This window comes from Somniosus microcephalus, chromosome 8 (assembly GCF_052327205.1).
Source record: "Somniosus microcephalus isolate GS21.2 chromosome 8, FLI_Smic_1.0, whole genome shotgun sequence".
Classification (NCBI taxonomy): Eukaryota; Metazoa; Chordata; class Chondrichthyes; order Squaliformes; family Somniosidae; genus Somniosus; species Somniosus microcephalus.
The window spans coordinates 190,221,700-190,239,584 of NC_140994.1; the positions used below are offsets into that span (position 1 = coordinate 190,221,700).

Below are 17,885 nucleotides of genomic sequence, written 5' to 3' on the forward strand. Positions count from 1 at the left end.
GCTTAGCAACAGTTTCAGAGACGCTTCCAAGGTACGGGCCGAGTGTTTACAAGCTGTTGCTAAGCAACAGTGTTTGTTGTCAGATACGGAGATGAAAACCTCCTATCCTTCAACATTAGCGCTGGTCTATCCGGAAGTTTTGATAGATCGGCAGCAGCTCGGTCCCGTCGGTGCCGGATATCAGAACTTTTCCTGTATTATGTATCCATGATCACTTTCATGATAATTTCACTTGCCCTAACAACTTACTGTATTACAATAGCTGTGTATGCATAATTTATTATGGATAATACAACAACAACATAGTGCCGTTAACGTAGTAAAATGTCCCACAACACTTCACAGGAGCGTTAACAGACAAAATTTGATACAGTGTAAAATCTTAGCTAACTCAGGAATAACCATTGATCAATGAAAAGGCCCTGATGCATTTGATGAAAAAGTTTAAACCTAGGCCTGTCAGAAGAAGATCACAAGAAATGTAACAAAGCAGATCACAGTGGAACTGATTACAACTCCCAGAGAAATAGTTGTTTGCTCTACCATTTTATTCTGAACATTATCTTTTGTAAAGATTATTCTCTGGTACAGTACCTTTGGTTGCTCTTGGATTAGTAGGGTTGCAAGCATAACAAGACAGACAGACATGGATTGAGCATCGGAATCCTTTGTTCTGCAGTACAGTGGTAGGGTACTTTTCAATGCACTCCATATGATAAAACTTCCCACACAATGGCATAAGACATCGCTTCACATCCTTCTCATTTTCTCTACACACAAAGCAAGTATGGACACCTGGTGAAAATACACAGTAATGTCATAATTTGAATTGTTTGGAGGAGCACAGTCATACTTAAATGTCACCAAAATGTCAGGAAGCCTCACTTGTCAAGTTAACTATATCTGACAGTACTCAGCAGGCCAGGCAGCATCTGTGGAGAGAGAAACAGAGTTAACATTTCAGGTCTGGGACCCTTCATCAGAACTGGAAAAAGCTGGAGATGTAACAGATATTAAGCAGGTGCAGAGACGGTGGGGGGGGGGGGCGGTTAGGAGGGGAGAAAGAACCTGCATGGGCCCAAGCTATGCCTGTCTGTTCATGGGACATGTGGAACATTCTTTGTTCCAGTCCCACTCAGGTCCCCTCCCTCACCTCTTTTTCCGGTACATCGATGACTGTATTGGTGCCGTTTCCTGCTCTCGCCCTGAACTGGATAAGTTCATTCACTTTACTTCCACTTTCCACCCTGCCCTCACCTTCACATGGTCCATCTCCGACTCTTCCCTTCCCTACCTTGACTTCTCCATCTCCATTTCTGGCGATCGGCTTTCAACAAACATTCACTACAAGCCCACCGACTCCCACAGCTACCTGGACTACACTTCCTCCCACCCCGCTTCCTGTAAGGACTCTATTCCATTCTCCCAGTTTCTCCGTCTCCGCCGCGTCTGGTCTGACGATGCCACCTTCCATACTAGTGCTTCTGACATGTCTTCCTTTTTCCTCAACCGAGGATTCCCCTCTACCGTGGTTGACACGGCCCTTGACCGTGTCCGTTCTATTTCCCGCACTTCTGCTCTCACCCCTGCCCCTCCCTCCCAGAACCACAATAGAGTTCCCCTTGTCCTCACCTTTCACCCCACCAGCCTCCACATTCAACGGATCATCCTCCGCCATTTCCGCCACCTCCAACGTGATCCCACCACCAAACACATCTTCCCCTCACCTCCCCTTTCAGCATTCCGAAGGGACCGCTCCCTCCGCGACACCCTGGTCCACTCCTCAATCACCAACAGCCCTGCTCCTTCACCTGGCACCTTCCCGTGCAAGCGCAGGAGATGCAACACATGCCCTTTTACCTCCTCCCTTCCCATTGTCCAGGGCCCCAAACACCCCTTCCAGGTGAAACAGCGATTTACTTGTACTTCTTTGCAATTTAATATACTGTATTCGCTGCTCACGATGCGGTCTCCTCTACATTGGGGAGACCAAACGCAGATTGGGCGACCGCTTTGCGGAACACCTTCGTTCAGTCCATACGGATGACCATGAGCTTCCAGTCGCCTGTCACTTTAATTCACCGCTTCACTCCCACTCTGATCTCTCTGTCCTCGGGCTATTGCATTGTTCCAATGAAGCTCAACGTAAGCTCGAGGAACAGCACCTCATCTTTTGATTGGGCACTTTGCAGTCTGCCGGACTCAACATTGAGTTCAACAATTTCAGATAATTATCCCTGCCCCCATTTTTCATGCAGTATGATTTTTGCCATTCCCATTTGCAACATTTTATCTTTCCTGCCTCTTACAAAAGCACAGGATGTTCTTTCTATTTCTTCCTCCCCTCCTAACCGCCCCCCCCCCCCCCCCGCCCCCCGTCTCTGCGCCTGCTTAATATCTGTTACATCTCCAGCTTTTTCCAGTTCTGATGAAGGGTCCCAGACCTGAAACATTAACTCTGTTTCTCTCTCCACGGATGCTGCCTGGCCTGCTGAGTTTTTCCAGCGTTTTCTGTTGTTATTTCAGATTTCCAGCATCCGCAGTATTTTGCAATTATAACTATATCTGACAACAGGCCAAGAGAAACTTTTGCATCGACTTCAAGTCACTGCTTCCTTCATCATTCTTGTGCTAGACTTTCTTTTCTAGTTTAACTGTGTATGGCCACCATATAAGCTTACAATAAATTGTACATCTGAAGTGAGCACCAACGGGGTTCCCCTTCAAATGAAATCTTTTCTTAAATGGATCGGCCCTAGTCTGGGGCATTCTAGTGCAAGGAAGTAAAACTGATTTGTGCAGAACAGACTACACTACTTCTCAGAAAAAATGCACTGTGGTATTTATATAGATATGATATAGTGACATATCATTCTAACTACTCCCATTTTCACAGATACCTATTTGTTCCCTGATGCCAGAAAGGAATTCTTTCCTACCTTCCAATATTCACCAGCACATTTTCTGAACTCAAAATCTTTAAAACGTTCCCTTTTTCCTTTTGAGTCACCTAACGCTGACTTCACGTTTGTAGTTTAAGATGCCATCAGAACCCATTTGTTACTGGCTTATTACTCATTCCCTGCCACCCATTATATTCTATCCATTGGAATATTATTGTAGTGTTATCCAGGATAGATTTGGAGTACAATGGTTTTGCGAAACATGAAGTAGCTTACAGCAGACACTTACCATTATTTTTCTAATAACTCTTATTTAAATAGCCCAAATCTCCATATGCAAACCTAACAGTTAACCTATTCTAAACTTCCTTTGCTCATCGTCTGAAGTTTTAAAGAGTCTTTGTATTCATCTACTTAAACGACTGTAATCCTCCACTGAAATAAAAAAAATTACTCATCAAACCATTTTATACAACCAATACTTAAAAAAAAAATTGAATTCAAAGTGGAGCAGAATTATATATCACAAAATGGTGAGATGCAGGTTTGCACCTTTCAGTGCCCATATCTTTGACATGTACTTGAGGAAAGCATAAAGTAGAGGTTAAGTGCTTCTCTGCGGAGAAGGCGAGGTGACCACATGATCTAACAAGGCCTGTTCTTGCACACTTCCGAGCGCCTTGGGAGCCTGCATATCCACTTGTTGTAGGACTGCTGCATTGCAGGAGGGGTGGGAAGGTGGCTAAACGAGGGATAAACATTTTACTAACTGAATAGGGTTGAAGATATAAGAAATAATGGGGGAAAAATTCAGTTGATTTGTGCCTCCCGTTAGTGCAACTAGCACCCGGGCGCGGCGCCGCTAATGTTGCCCGCGAAATTCAGCGGGAGGTTAGCGGCGGCAGTAACCATTAGCGCCCCGCGGTGCTGTGCCTCCGGCGATGACGTCATCACCGTGCACAGCGCCCCCCTGACTTACCACCGGACGCTATGTCCGACAGGGTCAGCGGAGCCTACCTGCGGCCGGGGCGATTTAAAGGGCAGGTACCCGGCGGCCATTTTTGTGGCTGGCTGGCTGCCTGCCAGCACCTGCCCCCAGCCTCCTGTGAAGCCCCCCTGTGGGGTGCCAGCTGCGCTCTTTCGCTGGCACTCTGATTCCTGGTGGCTCAGCTGGCCCCCCCCCGCCCGAGTCCTCCCCTTTAATAAGGGGAGGAAGGCCTACAGTACCGCGGCACATAGCGCCACGATATTCACTCGCAGCGCCCCAAGAGGGAGGGGCGCTTCCAGTAGAATTTGGAATGTAATTTATAGTTTAATATCAATGTACTACAAAATTATATATAACTAGGATAACCATGTATCAATTTTTTAAACTATTATTGCACAGTAGGTTACTACATGAATACATATCTTACCTGTGGTACATTCAATGCACATAAATTTTCCTTCGGGCATTTTGGTTAAACCTAGGCACTTTAAATGGAAGGCGCCACAGCACTGTCCTTCACAAAGCAGCAGCTCCCCAGGTTTCTCACACAGCTTTGGAATAGAGAGGACAATTTGTTAAATATATTGTTCTGTAAAGATACTGGATTAACACTTGTGGTAAATTCCAATATATAACTTAATTGAAAAAGTCAGCAATTCTCATACTGTGGGTAGTGTATTCAATGGAACAGAGTTTAGAAATCAAAATTTTATAGTGTCACTTAAATATAACTTTGAATTGATGCAAGTTTTCCACCATTACTATTTTAGGTATAAAGACTGAAGTCAAAACTGCTTAATTATTTAAAATTTCAATATGCTGGATAGGAAAAGATTTGAAACTATGTACCTCAGGAGTCAGTGTTATGCCAACTTTTGTTCAGATATAATTTGGACTTGGATAAAGGGCAAGGTAACAAAATTTGTTGAGGACATAAAAGTAGGGGGGTTGGCAAGTTGTGAGAAGGACTGCGTAATATTTCAGGATGACTTATAGGTTAGCGGAATGAACAGATAGGTGGCAGATGCAACTGAATGCGAGGATTGTAAGATAATGGCCTAGAAATTCAGTTAAGGCCCGCCAGCAGGCTAACGCCCAAAAGTTAGCGCTACGCGCAGAGCCAGGTGCGCCCGTCAGATATTCGGCTTTTGCGCCCCAAGTCGGAACCAGGCGCTAATCCAGGGTGTGCCCGCCCCCGCTTGGGGCGCTGAAACTGAATTTCTGCGCTGTAGGCCCCGCTGCGCCACCCGCTGCGGAGCGACAGGCTGCGGTACTGCAGGCCTCCTCCTTCTCTTAAGGGGGAGGTGCCTGCAACAGCGAGATCGCCACTGGATTGTGCCGGCAAATGAGCCCGACACCACGGAGAAGTGCCGGGCTCGCGGAAAGCAGCCGGCAATGCCGCGGGGGGGGGGGGTGGAGGAGGCCGGGGAAGGAGGTGCGGGCAGGCGGCCGCCCGCACCTCCACCTTAAAGTGCCCCAGTAGCGCAGCAGTACGGCCCCGTTTTTCAATCGCTGTTTGCGGCCGCTGCAGAAGAGGCGGCCGCAACTAAATATGGGGTTTGGGCCGGAAGCGGGGCGGAACCGGGGCACTGCGCACACCGATGACGTCATCGGTGTCGGCGCAGCGCTACCGGCTACCGCCGCCATTACCGCAGCGCTGAATATCAGCGCACTCTCTTACACTGCCGCAGAAACCCTATTTGGGCGGTAACTGGGCGCAAAGCCCACTGAATTTCTAGGCCAATGTGTTTTGGGAGGAAAAACAACAAATGGGAGCATACGCAATAGAATGGGTGAGTGGGACAGAGATTCAAATACATAAGTCCGTGACAGTGCCAACACATTAGATAAAGCCATAAAAAAGGCCCAAAGCATTCTGGATTTTATAAGGGCGCAGTCAGATGTTCAGCAGTTTAGTAAGAATGTGGTAAAGGGGGAGGAGGAGATGGAAGAGAAGATAGAGAGACACACACACACACAGATTTGGGATTAGGGCAAAGGAAGCCGGGAGGGAGGGTGGGAGGCTTGGCTTGGTGAGCAAGGAGAGGTGGGGAAGCAGCTGAGGTAACCTTGATGACAAAGTAGTTGATGAGCTCATTACATTTTTTTTGGAGGAGAGGGTGGCAGGCAGGGAAGAGGGTGTTAAGGAGATCGTTGGTAGTGGAGAGAAGAAACCAGAGGTTATCTTTGCTTTCCAGGATGATCCAAAACGTACACAAGAATGGGCACAGAGGGAATTTAGATTACATCGGTATGGCAGAGATTAGGTGAGACATGTTCTAGTCATAAACAGAGCACAGCGAGGAAATTATTTGAAAGAGTCCAAAGTTAAAGGCTGGAGTTCTCTGTTTGAGAAGATCCTGGGTTCAAGCCCCACTCCAGAGACTTAAGCACACAATTTAGGCTGGCACTTCAGTGCAATACTGGAGGGGCGCTGCATAAGACCATAGCAACACAAGTAGACCATTTAGCCCCTCAAGCTCACCGTTCAATTAAATCATGGCTGATCTGTACCTCAACTCCATTTACCCTGCCATTAATCCATATCCCTTGATACTCTTACCTTATAAAAATCTATCTATTTCAGTCCTGAATATTTCAATTGACCCAGTATCCACAGCATTTTGGGGGAAGAGAATTCCACATTCCCACTACCCTTTATGTGAAAAAGTGCTTCCTGATTTCACTCCTGAAATCCTAGCTCCAATTTTAAGATTGTGTCCCTTTATTCTGGATTCCCTCACCAGAGGAAATATCTTTTCTGTAGCTATTCCAGGATGATCCGTGAATGGTAGCATAGTGGTTATGTTACTGGACAAGTAATCCAGAGGCCTGGACTAATAATCTGGAGACACGAGTTCAAATTCCACCACAGCAGCTGGGGAATTTAATTTCAGTTAATTAAATAAATCTGGAATATAAAAGCTAGTGTTAGTAATGGTGACCATGAAACTACCAGATTGTCATAAAAACCCATCTGGTTCACTAATGTGCTTTAGGGAAGGAAATCTGCCATCCTTACCTGGTCTGGCCTACATGCGAGTCCAGACCCACAGCAATGTGGTTGACTCTTAACTGCCCTCTGAAATAAATGGCCTAGCAAGCCACTCAGTTGTACCAAATCACTACGACAATGTCATTGTGGGAGTACCTTCACCACACAGACTGCAGCGATTCAAGAAGGCACCTCACCACCACCTTCTCAAGGGAATTAGGGATGGGCAATAAATGCTGGCCTTGCCAGCGATGCCCACATCCCGTGAATAAATTAAAAAACCTGTTGAATTCTTTCATCATTTTAAATAACTCAATCAGATCACCACCTAAACCTCCTAAACTCAAGCAAATATAAGCCAAGTTTATGCAATCTGTCTTCATAATTTACCCCTTTAAGCCATGGTATCATCCATCATGCACTGTCCGAGGAGATCTTAAAACGAGGCCCCATCTGTTCTCAGGTGGACATAAGGATCTTGCTGTGCGCAAATTAGCTGCTTATTTTCCTACATTACAACAGTGATTGTACTTTTTAAAAATTCATTTTTGGGATCTGGGCGTCGCTGGCAAAGCCAGCATTTATTGCCCATCCCTGGTTGCTCGAGAAGGTGGTGGTGAGCCGCCTTCTTGAACTACTGCAGTCCGTGTGGTGATGGTACTCCCACAGTGCCGTTTGGTAGGGAGTTCCAGGATTTTGACCCAGCGACGATGAAGGATTGGCGATATACTTCTAAGTCAGGCTGGTGTGTGACTTGGAGGAGAACTTGGAGGTGGTGGTGTTCCCATGCGCCTGCTGCCCTTGTCCTTCTAGGTGGAAGAGGTCGCAGGTTTGGGAGGTGCTGCCGAAGAAGCCTTGTCGAGTTGCTGCAGTGTATCTTGTGGATGGTACACACTGCAGCCACGGTACGGCGGTGGTGGAGGGAGTGAATGTTTAAGGGCTGCTTTGTCCTGGATGGTGTCAAGCTTCTTGAGTGTTGTTGGAGCTGCACTCATTTAGGCAAGTGGAGAGTGTTTCATCACACTCCTTACTTGTGCCCTGTAGATGATGGACAGGCTTTGGGGAGTCAGGAGGTGCGACACTTGCCGCAGAATACCTAGCCTCTGACCTGCTCTTGTTGCCACAGTATTTATGTGGCTGGTCCAGTTACGTTTCTGGTTAATGGTGACCCTCTCACCTCACCTCTGGAATTCAGCTCCTTTGTCCATGTTTGGACCAAGGCTGTAATGAGGTCTGGAGCAGAGTGATCTTGGTGGAACCCAAACTGAGCATCAGTGAGCAGGTTATTGGTCAGTAAGTGCCGCTTGATAGCACTGTCGATGACACCTTCCATCACTTTGCTGATGATTGAGAGTAGACTGATGGGGCGGTAATTGGCCGGATTGGATTTGTCCTGCTTTTTGTGGACAGGGCATACCTGGGCAGTTTTCCACATTGTCAGATAGATGCCAGTGTTGTAGCTGTACTGGAACAGGTTGGCTAGAGGCGTGGCTAGTTCTGGAGCACAAGTCTTCAGCACGATAGCCGGGATGTTGTCAGGGCCCATTGCCTTTGCTGTATCCAGTGCGCTCAGCCGTTTCTTGATATCACGTGGAGTGAATTGAATTGGCTGAAGACTGGCTTCTGTGATGGTGGGGACCTCGGGAGTAGGAAGATATGGATCATCCCTCGGCACTTCTGGCTGAAGTTGGTTGCAAACGCTTCAGCCTTGTCTTTTGCACTCACGTGCTGAGCTCCACCATTATTGAGGATGGGGATATTCTTGGAGCCTCCTCCTCCCGTTAGTTGTTTAATGGTCCACCGCCATTCTCGACTGGATGTGGCAGGACTGCAGAGCTTTGATCTGATCCGTTGATTGTGGGATCACTTAGCCACGTCTATAGCATGCTGCTTCCACTTTTTAGCATGCATGTAGTCCTGTGTTGCAGCTTCCCCAGGTTGGCACCTCATTTTTAGGTACGCCTGGTGTTGCTCCTGGCATGCTCTTCTACACTCGTTGTTGAACCAGGGTTGGTCCCCTGGCTTGGTGGTAATGGTAGAGTGAGGGATATGCCGGGCCATGAGATTATAGATTGTGGTGGAATATAATTCTGCTGCTGCTGATGTCCCACAGTGCCTCATGGATGCCCAGTTTTGAGCTGCTAGATCTGTTCTGAGTCTATCCCATTTAGCACAGTGGTAGTGCCACACAACACGATGGAGGGTGTTCTCAGAGTGAAGACGGGACTTAGTCTCCACAATGACTGTGCGGTGGTCACTGCTGCCAATGTGGTCATGGACAGATGGAGCTGCGACAGGTAGATTGGTGAGGACGAGGTCAAGTAGGTTTTTCCCTCGTGTTGGTTCACTCACCACTTGTCGCAGGCCCAGGCTGGCAGTTATGTCCTTCAGGACTCAGACAGTTCGGTCAGTAGTGGTGCTACCGAGCCACTCTTGGTGATAGACTTCATTGGCTGTAAGCACTGTGGATCATCCAGAGGTCATGAAAGACACTATATAAATGCAAGTTCTTTCTTTTCTTTCCTTCTTAGTCCAACAAAGCAGTACAGTTCTGATGACAAAAAAATCTAGGAATTCAAATACAAGTCCCAGCCATTGAAATGAGCACAGGTAAGGTACTGAACATAGAATCAGGAGATGGGCAATGTCCTCTGTACTAGTAGCTTTCACTTGTACAGGAAACTTTCTGGTATCCGGCACTGACGGGGCCGAGCTGGTGCCGTCCCATCAAAACTGCCGTAGAAACCAGCGCTAATGTTAAAACATACGGAGCTTCTGAGCTCTGTGTGAAGCAACAAACCCTGTTGCTTAGCAACAGCTTCAAAACAGTCGGCGTAGCTTGCAAGCGTCTCTGTAGCTAAGCTTCAGCTAGACCTTGCAGAGCCACGACTGCAGAAAAAAAGCAACGAAAAGAAAAAAAAAAACTTATCTGAACCGACTCCTGAATTTTGCCGGTGGATAGAGCTTTCCGGACATTTAACCTCCGGATAAACGAAAGTTTCCTGTAGTTTGGAGTTGCAGATTGAGCCAAATGTATCCATTATTATTAGCAGGCAGTCTTAAGCAATGGAGGAGAGGAGACTGAGGGCAAAGGATGGCCATAGATGGGAGTCACAAAGTAGAGCAGCTCAGTAGGGAGCTGCTAGCGTGGAAGTCATCTTCCTTCAAATCTAGGAATGAGTATCTATAGTTTTGAGGATAGACTTGAGATATCGGCGTGATTTCAACTGGAGCAGAGCAGGCTGAGCAGATTTAATAGAAGTTTTTAAAATTATGAAGGGTTTTGGTGGGGTGTATAAGGAAAAGTCTATTTCCTCTGGTTTGAGAGTTTGTGACAAGGGATCATCAATTAAAAAGTGATATCAAGAAACTGAGGTGAGAGGTTAGAGAGAGTTATCAAAGTATGTAATTCATTGCCACAGGGAATAACTAAGACAGAGACCATTGCATCTTTTAAAGGAAAAGTGGATAAACATTTGAAGCAGAGGATATGGAGAGAAAGCAAGGCACCAAGATTAGTTTTGGATGCTCTAGCAAAGAGACAGCATAAACACGATAAACAAATGGCCTCCTTCTGTGCAATTAAGTTCTGTGGTGCTATGTCCTAAAAATCTAGCACACAATTTGATTCAATAGTAGATAGAACAGTTGAGTTTGTGAAAACATAAAACAAAAAGTTTTAAACAGGTAACTAGGGAATCCCTTCATTTTGCATCATACTGGTGTGTATACTTCAAATTCACTGAATGAAATCAAGAAAGGCTCTGTAATCAGCTAAACCAAATTTTTCTGAAATAGAAACAGAAAATGCTTGAGGTGCATTGGTCCTCATTTGGGGGAGAAGAGGCTGATTGATGTTCCAGAAGTACAGTAGACTATTTATCATAATGTGTTTTCACGGTGTGTTGTGCTGGCTTTCTCTTTCAGATGCTGGCTCACCTGCTGCACAGTTCCTATTTTTATTTCTCTAAAGAAATTGTTTGAAAAAAATATGGGAGCGATCAATGTGTAAATAGTTCCAATTCACATACCTTACTGATTTGGCTAATGCGGAGCTAAGGTTAAGGACTTTGATCTCAAAAGCACAGAAGATAATTAGGTTTGAGAGAGAATATATGGGTGCTAAATGGACTAAGTGGTGATGCAAACTTATGGAATGGAAGGAGTTGAGAATAATTTTATTGGCTAATTTAGCAAAAGTGCTCCCTCTAGTGCTTGCTGTGGAGGTGACAGGTTGATAATGGAAATGTGTTCCTCCTCGCCTTGATATGAGTAAGCTAATATCGTGGCTACCGAGTGGTGGAGTAGTTTGCAAGAGCACAAACATATGATACCAGATTGGCCAAATGCAGGTTCTATCACCTATTCAGCCGAATTCCGAAATTCAGCCATGTTGAAAAATAACAAAAATGATAGCTCCAGAGTGACTGCTACTGAGGGGTGCCAATACATCAATACAGAAAATAAGATTGAAGTCAATAGCTATTATGTGAACAGTGCACCAAGTGGGTTTCTGCTGGTCTTTGTTTTTGTCCTGACCCACTGACTATTATCCCTGCTTTTTAGATTTAACTGCAGTTGATTTGACACCACCTGTCCAATTACTTAATCGGTAAATGCACCATGCTATGTGGCACTGAGGCATATGGACCAGGAAAGTCACAAGTTGTTTTGAATTTGGCAACCTCTGCTAGGTTAGGAGAAGGGGCACTACAATTGTCCTCAGTATTCCACGTCTAGGGAGAGAGAGACGAGAAAAAAAAAGATCTGGTCAGGTTTTGCAATTCTGATCTCTTTCTAGCCAGCATTGCTGGAAATGTAATCTCAAATTTTTAAGCCACGGAGACAACAGCACATATAGGACATTTTAGGAGTCACTTTGTTGGGTTTTGGACAACTGACATTTATTTTCTACACATTGAAAGTATAACATATGGCAAGGTAGCTTAAAAGTGAAATCATCTTATTCTGTTTTACACTGCTAGTAGTGTACACATTAAATGTATTTTGCTCCTGCATTTGGCTCTTGCAGGTTGACATTATCTTGGTTGTGTCTTACAATTTAGTAGTCCCCTCGTTTACAGAATGGATAGTTGCATAGCCAACTGGTGAGCTGCAGGGGTACAGAAGGCCCACTACCTGTATCTTCAGCTAACATCTGATGGACCTGCAGCAGTACTAAGGGTGCCTGTTGCTGTATTCACTATGGTCTCAGTGGCAGCTTCTACTGTTAGTTTTGCAGGGATACATGATGGCAGAGAATTGTCATATTAACTGGCTGGTTCTGAGCTGTATTATGCATGTCTGCAGTAGAGGGCATCTACGTACGATGTCCAACTGATTTCTGCCAGTGTAGAACAGTGGGCGTTTATAAAATTATAAATTCAGCTTTTTAAATTTGTTGTTCAATCATTTTTAGCCAAAAATAATACACAGCTGTATAAACAAACTTTCATCACTTGTTAGCTGTTCGAGTAACATTGAAGAATCTTTACTGTAGGCTCATCATGATTATCCCCTACATTTTCATTACCGTAACAAAATCGCATTCTTAGAAATCACACGTTTCACAGGGGAACATTACTGCGATTTGTTAGCTTTTTCATTAGTTTAAAAAATAAGAGTTATTTCCTTGTGTGAAGAGGACTATCAGGCCTATTTCCTCCATTAAAAGCAGTCAGTGAACGCAACTTCTCCAAAAGGAGTTGATTTTTCATATCTCCAATATCAGCAACAAACCAAGAATGACTTACATTTATATAGCGCCTTTCATGACCTCAGGACATGCCAAAGCGCTTTACAGCCGAAGAAGTACTTTTGAAGTGTAGTCACTGTTGTAATGTAGGAAACCTGGCAGCCAATTTCTGCACAGCAAGCTCCCACAAACAGCAATGTGAAAATGTTTAGAAATCTGTTTTGTGATTGAGAGATAAATATTGGCAGGGCACCAGGGGTAACTCCCCTGTTCTTCTTTAAAATAGTGCCATGAGATCTTTTACAACCACCTGAGACAGCTCTTGGTTTAACGTCTCATCCGAAAGACGGCACCCCCGACAATGCAGCATTCCCTCAGAACTGCACTGGAGTGTCAGCCTAGATTTTTGTGCTCAAGTCTCTGGAGTGGGACTTGAACCCACAACCTTCTGACTCAGATGCGAGAGTGCTACCATCTAAGCCATGGCTGACAGTGCAGAGTACTGCCAGCAACGTCACATAACATACCTGGCAGACATTTTCTTTTTTTGCAGCCCCTCCACCACGCTCCACTTGTGATTTCCTCGACGTTGATAAAAATATATCTAAGTCATTTTCATCTGCGGAGTCTGGCTGAGTATCATTCTGTATGTTTGGTATAGGACGACAAACATAAGAAAAATAATAAGGAGCAATTAAGCAATTACATTTACTTCTCATTTAGAAATAGTAGAATGACAACAGTTTTTGTACAACAAGATATATTTTGTTGCAATTCCTGGGACAACAAACGATTATCATGTTTGATTATAATCCAAACAGAAATCTCCCTACTATATACATTACAATTAAGTGAATGGCTTGCCAGTATTTGCATGGAAACAAACAATTTGGAGGAAATTTTTACAGGGGAAAATTGGTCAGACTTAATGCTGGTAGAAAATAGTTATAGGCTTTCTTGGTCTCTGGCAGTGCACACACTAGAACATTTAGATTGGCTCTTGGCAGAATCAGTTGTTTTAAAGCCTGAAATGCATTCCAGCACTGACAGGAAGGAAGGAAAAAGACATTCAGCCTAACAGAAAAGCAAGAGTTGGATGCAGTTTTCAACATAATATGGAGATTGCTCATTATTGCAATGCACTCATATGTGGAGGCCAATAATGCAGCACAAGTATGTTTAGGTATTCTATGTCCACGTGCACGAAATAACCAACCTTGCACAATAACGCAAAGTCATAATTTATTGGCACTCTGGGCACATTTCTCATGACATTACCAGGCATTGGACACAGCTGGAGATGGGGAGGGGGTCACCCAATATTTTTAAACTTAAAGGCAACCTCTACTTCAGTACTGGTTGCAAATTGATGCTCTGTAAGTGGAGTGGTGCTCATGTGTTACAGGCACATTATGGGGCAGCTGCTTCATTTAAATAGAATTTGGAAGCCTAATTTCGATCACCATCCACACTGAACGTCCTGGGCATGTTGTAGGTTTCAGACCCCAATGCCTGATCTCCTGGGGACCGATCAGTCACCACTGTATTTTTACCCCCTAGAGACCTGCTTCACTGAGGATAAGACTCCAGCCATTTAAAGAGGAAGAATTTCTTTAAAAAAAATCTCCACTTAGTACAATAAGTTGCCTTGTCATGCCCTCGTCGCCATTATAGTTTTGAAATGGAAAAATTGAAGATGGCCAGGTAGTATTGCCACCTTATTCCCAATTAACATAATGTATCCACAGAATATGGATGGCTACAACAGTATTTATATAGCGCCTTTAAAGTTAAAAAAAAAAGTTCCAAGACACTTGATAATGGAAGTGCCTTTGTGGAGAGTTGAGAGGTGACCATAGGTTTAGTCAAAAAGAGTTTTTAAGGAGACTTTAAAGACAGGAAAGAAGTAGAGAGGTGGAGAGGTTTAGTGAGGGGGTTCAGAGCGTAAGACTGTGATGCTGAAGGCTCTGCCACAATGGTGGAGCGCTGAAGGCTCTGCAACAATGGTGGAACACAGAAGGCTAGATTCAATGCATGAGAGAACAGAGAGGGGGCAAAATGCTGCAAGAGGTTGCAGAGGTGGGGAAAGGGGGAAATTGGGCCAATTGAGTGATCTTCAGATGAGCATGATGATTTTAAAAGTGCGTAAGAGTTAGGGAGCTAGGGTAGGTCAGTGAAAATGGACTGAGGATATGAACAGCGGAGTTCTGGAAAAGGTGAAGTTTATGGACTGTGGAGGTTGGAATGCCAAAAAGGAGGGCATTGGAGAAACCAAGCCTGCATGTGACAAAGGTGTGGGTAAGTGTTTTGGTGCCCAGGGTGAGACAGGGGAAGAGGGGAGTGATGTTACAAAGGTAAGTGGTCTTAGTGATGAATGAGGTGTGGGATTTGAAGCTCAGCTCTGGGCTGAACAGATGCTGAGATTTCAGAGAGTCTGGCTCAAATTGAGTGAGCAGTCAGGAAGGACGATAGTGTCAGTGGCAGGGATGCAAAAATATAGCTTCAGTCTTCTTGCTGTTCAATTGCTGGAAATTCAAGCATTTTAAAAGTTAATTCTTGAGATATGGGCATCAATGGCAAGCCCGGCATTTATTTTCCATCCCTGGATGCCCTTGAGAAAGTGGCAGTGGGCCTTCTCCTGGAATTGCTGTAGTCCATGTGCTGAAATCACGATGACATGTGATTTGGAGGGGAACTTGGAGGTGTTGGTGCTCCCATACACCTGTTGCCCATGTCTTTTTAAGTGGTGGAGGTTGCGGGTTTGGGAGGTGTCACCGAAGGAGCCTTGGCGAGTTACTGCAGTACATCTTGTAATAGTACACATTGCAGCCACGTTATGCCGACAGTGGAGGGAGTGGATGTTTAAGGTAGTGGATGGGGTGCTGATCAAGCGGCCTGCTTTGTCCTGGATGATGTCAAGATTCGCGAGTGCTTTTGCAACTGCACGCATCAAGGGAAGTGCAGAGTATTCCATCACACTCCTGACTTGTGCCTTGTAGGTGGTGGAGAGGCTTTGGAGAGTCAACAGGTGATCCACTCGCTGCAGAATATCCTGTTTCTGACCAGCTCCAGTAGTCTTGGCACTTATGTGGCTGCTCCAGTTGAGTTTCTGGTCAATGGTGACACCCAGGATGTTGATGGTGGGGAATTGGGCATTGGCAAGGCCATTGGCTGTCAACGGGAGGTGGTTAGGCTCTCTCTTGTTGGCGATGGTCATTGCTGGGCACTTAAGTGGCAAGTAACATTCATGCCACACATCAGCCTAAGCGCGATGTTGTCCAGTCTTGCTGCATGCAGACGTGGACTCTTACATTATATAAGTAATTGTGAATGGTAACGAGCACTATACGATCATCAGTGAACAGCCACATTTCTGACCTTATGATGGAGGGTCATTGATGAAGCAGCTGATGAGAGTTGGGCCTAGGATAACACTGTCTTGAGGAACTCCTGAAGCGGTTTCCTGTGCCTGAGCTAATTGGCCTCCAATAACCACTACCGTCTTCCTTTGTGCCAGGTATGACTTCAGCTTATGCACAACTTAAGAAAATAACTTGTATTTAATGTCAGATAGAGGAGGTTCTGTGGTTGAAGGAAATGGTGGCGAGGTAAAGCTGGCTGTCATATGCCAAGAGATGATGTCTCAGAGGCAGTGTGTAGACAAGGAAGAGCGAGCCAAAGGATGGCAGGAGAAACCATTGCTAAAGATGCACTGGCTGCATTGGGGCAAGTGGGAGTGGAGCCAGATAAGGGCAATCCCACAGAGAAGTGATAGAGGAGGACAGCATTATTGATTGTGTTGAATGCTGCAGAGAGGTTAAGGAAGAACAAAGGGAATTGTTTATGACGTTTGCAAGCCATTTATGATAGGGAGCAGAAAAACTGCTGTGTGGCTAGAAGTTGAGTGGGGAGGGGTTTGAAGGTGGAAGAGATGTGCTTGGCGAATGGGGAGAAACTGGAAAGTGACAGGTAGTTGGGGCTAGAATGATGTGCCAATTACAGAATGGTAAGGGGAAGAGAAGTAGAGCAAGAGTTGATGGCAGCTAAGATAGCTGTGAAAAGTGTCAATCTTAGAGATTAAATCCATGAGCTCCCTGGCAAAGGGCAGGGTTTGAGGAAGTAGCTAGATGCGATGAAAAGGAGATGTGCATTGTACTTACCCTCTAGGATTATCCTGGAGTAGGAGCAGGATTTGGCCACGGAAAGGGAGAAACAGTATTGCTTTATGTCACTGGCTCCAACACAGTGCTACAACAGGTAATGATCCCAAAGAGACCATATTCGCAGCCCATATTCTCCTTGCTCCCCCCTCTCTCTCTCTCTCAATACAATCAGATTCTCAATACTGCCACCCCTTCGTCCCTTCCCACAATACTGTCACTAAATGGCCTCCAATTCTCATTGACTATAGTCCTTGTAATGCACCTACACCCAAGGCTCCTCATCCCAGAATCCCAAGATCCCCCCCTCCTTAGCCTGTACTCCCACTCATTGACATTGCCTCCTGGTCCTAGATCCCAAGAACTGTCTCTATTTCCACTACCTTGCAATCGCCCCACTCAGTCTTGCCACACACTGAAACCATTGTCCCAGGGCCCTTATACCAGAGAACCCCTCTCCCATACTCTGAGACTGTGATATTGCCCCGATTCCTCCCAAACTCCAGCACCCAACCCATTCTTATGAAATTACAGTACCCTTTCCTAACTACTCCCCTATTTCATCTATACTGTGGGATCCCCACCCAATGCTCACATACTCCATGCCCCGTCCGTATTGCACCCAGGCCCCAGCATCCACTGCTCCCACATCCCAGTACCCCAGTTTTCCACATTGCACAACCCCGTTCCCAGTCCTCCCACATCTTTAAACCACCTCCACTACTCCTAAATCCCTGAGCCCAACCCCAGGTGCCATCTTCCCACGACTGCCATACCCTGTAGCACATCCCTACTTTCCACTCCCAGGCCCAAGACACCCCCCCCATTACCCCTCCACAATTCTCCCATAAGAACAAAGGAATGTACAGGGCCACAACAGACCATGGTGGCCCATCTGGCCGGTCCCATTGTCCAGGAAAGATCAAATACCACAACACCTCTCATACTCCATCAGATTTTTGTCAAGGTATCTAATCCAGCTTTTTCTTAAACTTTCTGAACCAATCAGCCCCCACTGCCTTCTTTAGCAATCCATTCCATACATTCAACACCCTCCAAGATAAGTAGTTAAATCTGAACCAGTTCTCTTCTAAGTTTAAGGCTATTATTACAAACCTTTATTGGAGAATCTATGATTGTGTTA

At 45.4% G+C, this 17,885-nt stretch overlaps 1 protein-coding gene across 3 annotated transcripts in view; it reads right to left on the reverse strand.

The window, feature by feature from the left end:
- Nucleotides 1-17,885, reverse strand: part of LOC147113976 (uncharacterized) — a 288,093-nt gene that overhangs the window by 85,815 nt on the left and 184,393 nt on the right. For all 3 annotated transcript variants that reach the window (XM_085995438.1, XM_085995439.1, XM_085995440.1), the window contains 3 exons: nucleotides 13,109-13,225; nucleotides 4,319-4,442; nucleotides 595-795 (listed from right to left, as the gene is read on the reverse strand). In XM_085995438.1, coding sequence (XP_085851564.1) covers nucleotides 595-795; nucleotides 4,319-4,442; nucleotides 13,109-13,225 — 442 coding nt within the window. The remainder of the gene's footprint in view (nucleotides 1-594; nucleotides 796-4,318; nucleotides 4,443-13,108; nucleotides 13,226-17,885) is intronic.